This window comes from Leptonotus elevatus, chromosome 1 (assembly GCF_054856555.1).
Source record: "Leptonotus elevatus isolate MCC_2025b chromosome 1, RoL_Lele_1.0, whole genome shotgun sequence".
Lineage (NCBI taxonomy): Eukaryota > Metazoa > Chordata > Actinopteri > Syngnathiformes > Syngnathidae > Leptonotus > Leptonotus elevatus.
In genome coordinates this window covers 7920685-7928274 of record NC_141239.1, presented here as the reverse complement: position 1 = coordinate 7928274, position 7590 = coordinate 7920685, and the positions used below count along the sequence as shown (strand labels likewise).

General features: G+C 36.9%; 2 protein-coding genes across 2 annotated transcripts; one reads left to right on the top strand and one right to left on the bottom strand.

Moving 5' to 3' along the window:
* Positions 1–1747: 1747 nt before the first annotated feature.
* On the bottom strand, positions 1748–5409 carry nsun4 (NOP2/Sun RNA methyltransferase 4). The gene is made up of 8 exons (XM_086079312.1): positions 5264–5409; positions 4636–4849; positions 4367–4541; positions 4115–4269; positions 3281–3441; positions 3064–3188; positions 2299–2431; positions 1748–2158 (listed from the first exon to the last, which is right to left on the bottom strand). Exons 1-8 carry the CDS (start codon positions 5354–5356, stop codon positions 2015–2017), a joined length of 1200 nt encoding a protein of 399 aa, XP_085935438.1. The 5' UTR covers positions 5357–5409; the 3' UTR covers positions 1748–2014.
* A 117-nt stretch (positions 5410–5526) lies between these two features.
* LOC147180558 (cytochrome b-c1 complex subunit 6, mitochondrial-like) lies at positions 5527–7357 on the top strand. Its single transcript, XM_086077394.1, has 4 exons — positions 5527–5682; positions 6090–6143; positions 6804–6965; positions 7043–7357. Exons 1-4 carry the CDS (start codon positions 5635–5637, stop codon positions 7073–7075), a joined length of 297 nt encoding a protein of 98 aa, XP_085933520.1. The 5' UTR covers positions 5527–5634; the 3' UTR covers positions 7076–7357.
* Positions 7358–7590: the final 233 nt, after the last annotated feature.

The window sequence follows — 7590 nt, the reverse complement described above, 5'->3', positions numbered from 1 at the left end:
GATTTGATTAAAAAATATATTACACCAGTTAAATAAAAAATGCACTTGCAATAACATTTATACAACAAAAAGTTAGCTCATGATAATGCAAATGCATTGTACATAAAAGTTAAATACAAATGAATTTTAATTGAAAAATATAACGTACTTGAAATGTAAAAAATGTACTCTACTATATTAAAAAAAAACTTTAAGCATGATGTATACATAGCTCAGTGCTTCTCAATTATTGAGGACCAAAAGTGCCTAAATTAAATAAATGAATACACCATAAAATAATTAAATAAATGCGTCATTAATTAATTAAATGTTTCACTTATTATATTAAATATTATTATATATATTATTATTATTAATTAAATATGGAATTACATAAATCAATGCGTTATTAAATGTCATTAATTATTAAATTACCTATGATTATTTGTAAATATATATATATATATATATATATATAATTAATTATTTCAAGGTCACTCTGTTTCATTAATTTATTTGATCTGTCAAACACACCCATCAAAGTTTGGTGGGCAGGTCCTAACACCTGATTGGTCACCCTGCTCACCAAGTCAAGGCAAATCCATTTCAGAATAATGAATTGATGCAGAGTGAGTAGCTAGTAAACACAATTTGATAGGACGGGTGGCGCTATTCACCTCAATAGGTGCGTTACCATAATACCATTAGACTCAAATTTACGCTCTTATCAGGTGCTTTTTGAGATTTGTTGAAATGGAAGTATTTCTTATTAAGCACAAAGCGGTTTAAGCTATAGAGCCAAAGCTGACGCGGCTACGTACGCGCACACTATTTATTCTCGTGACGTTGCATGAGGAGCCGTTAGCGTGACGTGACTGCCTACAAAAGTCGAGGCGGGACATTACGAGAACTACACCTCAGAAGCAAATCACTCTTCAATGGAAACTCCTCCAGTCAAAATTGTACTTTAGCGAAATAGTAGAAATATCGCTTTTATTTTGATGTTAGCTTTGCACAACAAGCCTCGATCACTCTATATCATAAAAAAAATCTATCGCTGTAGCCGCCAATGTTTCTAACCACTTCAAGCCGAAGCAGTCAATTAAACAAGATTTGAGAGAATCAGGCTTTTATATATATATATATATATATATATATATATATATATATATATATATATATAAACGCTCTGTTACAATATGTAGGTAATTTAATTAATTAATGACACATTTATTTAATTAATGGTTCATTTAATTCCATATTCAATTAATAAATGACACATTTAATTATTTTATGAGAAACATTTATGATTTTTTTTTTAATGGTGTATTCATTTATTTAATTTTGGCACTTTTGGTCCTCCATACACCCCCCCCCCCCCAACTCTCTGCTGCGACTTAATAGTATAATTCTCAAACTCCTTGCACAGTCTCTGATCATAAGAGCACCACTGCCACCTACTGTAGCAGCTGGGCAATTACACTTTGTATGACCACAAAAAAAATTATTTTCTATTTGAGAAGGACTAGCTTCAAGCCTCACTCTAATATGTTAAATTGTTTTGCATATTAGATTTTTTTTATTCTGTAATTCTTTTGCATATCACTAGCGGGTTTCTTGACATAACTATTGATGCTTGTGAAACACTGAGAATAAGTTTGTTTTTGTTTTTCAATGAACCTTGTAACCCTCCTGTACTTCAATCACTCTCCGGGTCTGCTGCTGTTGTGCAGTTAAAACAAAATCAAACTTCAATTACAGTGGCCAATAAAGTTTTCGGTGTCATACTTTATTGTTATTGTACTCTATTGTATAAAGCATATTGGACGGAGGACTATTACGTGCATGAGACACCCAAATTGATTTTTCAGTTCCCGGAAAGTTGCTCACTACTTGTGTGTCATTCCCTACTGTGATTTTATTGTGACGTGTTAAATGCAATATTCACATTTAAAAAAAAAAAAATGAAAATATGTATAAAATGTAAGCATACCAAATGTAAAGGTCATTGAGTGTCCATCCACATAATCCCAATCTAGGTGAGCCTCTTTAGCTTGCACATATAAATAGGCCCAAAGTTTGCAGCTAAGTGTGGGATGACCATCTCACCCAAATGGAGGTCAGAAGCGAAGTGAAAGGTATTCCTGAACATGTCTGCGAGTGGCCGCAGGTCAACAACCTAGACGACAATTCCAATTTGGAGAGGAGAAACAGAAGTCAAGTTCAAAGATAAATTAAACCCCAACATGTCCTAATATTTAAACCGGACGATCAATCTGCCTCTACGTTTCTGGTGCGTTTGCGTTGGTTCATACTGACCTGTAGCTGGATGCCATGCTTCTCAGATGCCAAGTCGATGGCTTGTTGAACAACGCCAACATTCTGGATTTGAGAAAGTGTGCACGTGGAGTAAACAATCTCACCACCCGGACGCGCTGCCACCACTCCCGCCCTGCAAAATGACATTCTTGTCTTTAGTTTAGAGACATTCGTCCTTGACATGTAGCAGCTAACACTCATAACACTCCCAGCCATTTTCACTGACGCCACCCACTTCGTTCCCAGCTGTTTTACTGGATTTTGACTGATTTTGCAAGGCCCACAGACTATTGTGTTTTATTGCTATAAAAACATGGAAACTACCAAAAGAAAGATTAGAGTCTCTTTTTTCATAAAAAAAAAGTATATTTATCTGTTTCCATTTTGCAGCAACTAGCATTAGAATATAGCTAAGTTTCATCATTATTCACAAATCAGTGAATATCCAGAAGGGGAAAGAGCTTTTTGCAACATGGCCCTGGTTGATCTCTTATACTCTGCTGCCACCTGCTGGGCGTTTTTTGCTTTAAGCAACATCTTCGGTTTAGAGGCCGCATGAAAGCCTTCTGTATGCTCTAGCAAAAAAAAACACAAAACACGTTTTTGGGACCATGGCAATATTTAAAATAGAACGTTTTTATACGTTTTTGGGAGCAAATGAGTTCATGTATGGATTAAAAACAAGGTATTTTGCCACTGAATACGATATACAGTATTTACACCTCTATGGACCTTGCATATGAAAAGTGTTAGTCATGTGCTTACAGCAGTAGTTGCAGCTGAAGCTGCGGCAACCGTCGCCTCTCGCCTGTTCTGATCTTATTAAATATATTGTTGTCATCCTCCATGAGTGAATGTCGGTCTGTGGTACAGGGAACATCAACAAGGACCTAAAATAAACACAAAGAACAAAGTGTTAGTTAGGGGTATTAATGTTGAGGATCTATGAATGTAATGAAAATATATACACAAACAGCCTTACTCTGTCAAAAGTATTATGTTCCATTTCTTCCCATTTGGTGCCATCCAAGGAAGTGATGTGCAGCCTCTCACTGGTCAAAAGCTCTTTAGGCACGTAGCTGTGAAGCACCTTCTTCAGTCGTGATGTCCGAGACACAGAGGAGTCATTCAAATACAAAAAACCTTGAGTGTACAGATAAACACATATGGTTAAACGCTTATTTGGACAAACAAGTTATTTTACACCAAATTTAACCCTGCCTTTATGGACCTTGCATTGTGCACTGGGGAAGAGAGTCAAGCATGAAAAGGAAAGTTCCTTCCCCAAATTGATTTCACCAAGCTGGAGGCCCAAAAGTGCCCAAAATGTGTAAAATGGAAGAACTACAGAACTTGATAAAATCTTGATTTATACATTAATTAATTAAAAAGTCATTAAATATTAACTACAACTGAAATGTACAATCCTATATTTAAAAAAAATTAAGTAATTGAAACATATGCAGTTTGAACATTTATTTAAGCGGTTCTTCCACATACCACTAGAGGGAGCCCACATACCACTAGTGTGCCACACTTTGAGAATCACTGATTGAAGCCAATTTTCACTCAAATGTTCTAAAATGTTACTGAGGTGCTGAAAAACTATGTTTAAATTTAAGATTAGTTTTATCTTCTACTTTGTTTTTTGTTTTTCAGGGTGAAGACTGAAGAATGACATTGACTAGCAATGGGAAGACAACGAGGAAGGCAACAAGGAAAATGTATCACAGCCAGTATAAATCTTAGTGGAATCAGTTTTAAAATCTATTTCCATTTGAAAAAGGTTTTTGTTTGCTTGTTCATGTTATCTTACCGATGGCCTGGGTCTGAAGCAAAGCAAGAGTCTTGCCTCCCGGGGCGGCACAGAGGTCCAGCAGGCTGTGTCCCTCGTGAAGATCTAGTGCAAAGCAAGGCAACACTGATGCCGCATCCATCAAGTAGTAGCCCAATAACCCAGACCTGTCTGGTCTTCAGAGGACAAAACAGAATTGAGACCAATCAAAATGCTTGCATGGTTGAATGACATTCCGTAACTGATACACGCTACATAAATCAAAAATCCCACCGAGCTGGCTTGAAACGCGTGATATCTCCTCTTGGGAAGACGAAACACTTGATGTTAGGGCTGAAATGCGGGAGTGATAATTGTTGCGGGCCATTAATGTCACGTTTCTCCATAGAGGTGGAATCAGACTTCTCACTGAATTCCATTTCTGGGTTTTGTTCCATGCATACATGTTCTGCATAAGTGATGAAGCAGACAACCAACTGGTTAAGAACAAAACACTTGACAGTTTCATCACAGGAGCATTAGTTGCAGCATTTCACACCCACCGTTTCTGTCCGCGACAAAGTCTCGGCATCCTTGGGATTCAAGATATTCCACAAAATCATCACTGCAGAAATTATTAAGCAAAGCTCCATATTTTCTCTCTGAGAGCAGGGCAACTCGAACCGATGGCCAGAGCTTCCCCAGCTGACTGCTGTAGGTGACATCAAAATGGTGCAGGGCTAAACTGGTAGGAGGGTACTTGGGGCGAGTAGCAGCCTGTCAAAATAAATTAATAAATATGTATACAAATAAAAACTGCCATTGTTACTGACATAAAAAAACTGTTTTGAGTTGGCAAATGTAGCTTTCAGTGGTGTAGAAGCTCAAAACGTGAGACTAATGTGTTTCTAGTGACTGAATTATATTTGCTCTTACTTGAAAAATAAAATAAAAATAATAATAATCTGTAAATCCATTCAAGCAGGCAAATACATTTGTGAAGAAATTAATATGAACTCATTATTTTAGTACATATACCTTTAGTAATATTTTTGTGTGCAATAAAAGATGGCCTTGGCTCAATAAATGAAACACTGTTGTTTGCCTCTTACCCGACAGCTCAAAACGTCCCTTACTCGTCAAATTCCAGTTCATTACAATCACATAGTATGAATTGTGTTTTGCACATACCCATTTTTCTTTGACTCGATGCCTTCTGGACGTTAAACATCTTAAATCTCTAATTTTTCGCATTAGAAGTCTGGCATCCAAGCGCAGTGCCATTTCTACGGTGCATCAATTTTTTCTGTCCGACATTGTCCTGCTATCTAAAAACAAGGTTCCTAATGTCGTCACTCAAAGTAGGCGGGACTTTCGTTCGATTGGATTATTGTGACATCAGTTAATATGATTTGACCAGTGAAGGAGTGTTTCCGGTGAGCCTTGTCGTCATTTCCTGCGAGTGATCGACCCCGATGTCCTCGAGCCGACGGTCGATCCTCAAGCAATCAAGGACTTGAGTCTTTTCTGACAAGTTTTTGGACAATTTCAGGGCAATAGTCATGGGGTTCGAAAGGAAAATGCTCACTTACGGTGACCCTGAAGACGAGGTAAAGGAATACATTGTAATTGATGTCGCTCTAAGTATATTTATGACTAAATTTGCGTTGTACTGTAAAGTTACTGTACATTCATTAACCAGGGTGGTGGTTGGATTTAATCGCAATGATAGCGCAAACTAACTAGTTGAAAAACTCTATGATAATCTAAATGTGTAATGTGTATACTATTTTATTGCATTATTTAGAAGGCACATACAGTAATTATACTCAAGCATGCTCCCTTTCTTAAATGATAATTGAAAAATGTTGAATTAATCTCACCACGTGGTACGTGCATAGTTTTACCTAAATCGCTCCTTGTATTATGTTTAATATTTAGATGTAATATTTACGTACCTTTTTGTATGCATTTTACAAACATTCTAATGCATGTTTTAAATACTGTCACTGACCAGGAGGAAGATGCCCCTGAAGAGGAAGAGGAAGAGGAAGACGAGGAAGATCTGGTGGTACGTTCTAATGTTAAATTCATATTTTTGTTCATGTATCATAATGGGACTCATCACCCTTCTCTGCACACACACTTCATCCTTGTTTACCAATCACCATGTTAGACCATACAATAAAGTAAAAAATACCGTCTCTTTAATTGCATTGTTCCTGGGTGTTTTCTCGGATAGCATTTACTTTTGCTCATATATACTGTAGCTGGCTACAGCATGTGATTGACATTGTAAATTTTTAGTAATACAAATATGCAAATGCATGCAAAAATAAAATATGTTGTCGTTCCCAAATGCAGAGGTGACATCTTGCACCTTGTGTACTCTGCTTACATGTCCACATTAGAAAACCAAAGCCCAACACTATTTATGTAAAAGAGAATGTCCAAAGTCTGGGATCATTTCACACACTACCACAATAATATTCTGTTTGCCAGCGTCAATGTTAGCTATTTTAGTATAAGATGCAATAGCTAGAACGCATTGTGTGGTCAATCATGGACACAGTGGACAAAAATAAACTGCATTTAATAATACAAATACATTTTTACCCAATTACTCAATTTAATCAAATGGGATATCAATAGGATACGTACAACTTACTTGTTTGTTTTTTTACCATTGTATTTAATTTTTTTAAATTCTAATTTCTTTTAACCCCTCCAGGACCCCTTAGAATCAATCCGTGCCAAGTGTGAGGAGACGGAACACTGCGTGCACTACAAGGAGCGTCTGGAGCTCTGCGACAACCGCGTCAGCAGCAAATCCAAGACTGCGGAGGAGTGCACAGAAGAGCTTTTTGACTTCCTGCATGCGCGTGACCACTGTGTAAGTGTGGCACATTTAGAGAAGACACCGGAATCATTCTGCATTGTAATGTTTCTTCATTCACATTTTGTGTGCAGGTATCCAAAAAACTGTTCCACGTCGTGAAATGATCTGCCCAACAATCGCCTGCAGCTGTTTAATCGTCGTAACTGCTATGACGTAAATTGTTATTATACATATTGTGTGGTGATCCTGTGATCCACTATGTACATTGTATGGGGAAGTTTGTACATAGATACAGTAAGCCCTGCTTGTAGACTCAAGATTTTAAGAATTTCAATGTGGTCAGTTCATATAGAAAAACAACAAACACTTCTGTTAATGCAGGATTGTGTTTTTTTTCTCCACTGAACCGGCACAGTAAATAAAAGCTGTCTTTGGTTACCAGTTAATCAGTGTCATTATTAGCTTGTTAGTTTGCAGGATTGTGCAAAAACAACAAAAATTACGCACATTGCAGAGTAGGGCCAGTGGTGTTTTTAAAGCAACACACTAGTGATAAGTCGTCATCCTTCATTTGATTAGGCAGTGTGTATATGTTTAAAAAAAAAAAAAAAGTGCAAATATTAATAGCATCTGATTCCCTGGCACTCTTCCTTTTTGACTTGTTTCCTAGTCTATTTTG

Coding starts and splice junctions, on each gene's coding strand:
- LOC147180558 (XM_086077394.1), top strand. CDS start 5,635: ATGGGGTTCGAAAGGAAAATGCTCACTTACGGTGACCCTGAAGACGAG. Junction 6,144..6,803: donor AAGACGAGGAAGATCTGGTG/GTACGTTCTAAT, acceptor TAACCCCTCCAG/GACCCCTTAGAATCAATCCG. Junction 6,966..7,042: donor TGCATGCGCGTGACCACTGT/GTAAGTGTGGCA, acceptor TTTTGTGTGCAG/GTATCCAAAAAACTGTTCCA.
- nsun4 (XM_086079312.1), bottom strand. CDS start 5,356: ATGGCACTGCGCTTGGATGCCAGACTTCTAATGCGAAAAATTAGAGAT. Junction 4,542..4,635: donor CTTTGTCGCGGACAGAAACG/GTGGGTGTGAAA, acceptor TCACTTATGCAG/AACATGTATGCATGGAACAA. Junction 4,270..4,366: donor ACGCGTTTCAAGCCAGCTCG/GTGGGATTTTTG, acceptor TGTCCTCTGAAG/ACCAGACAGGTCTGGGTTAT.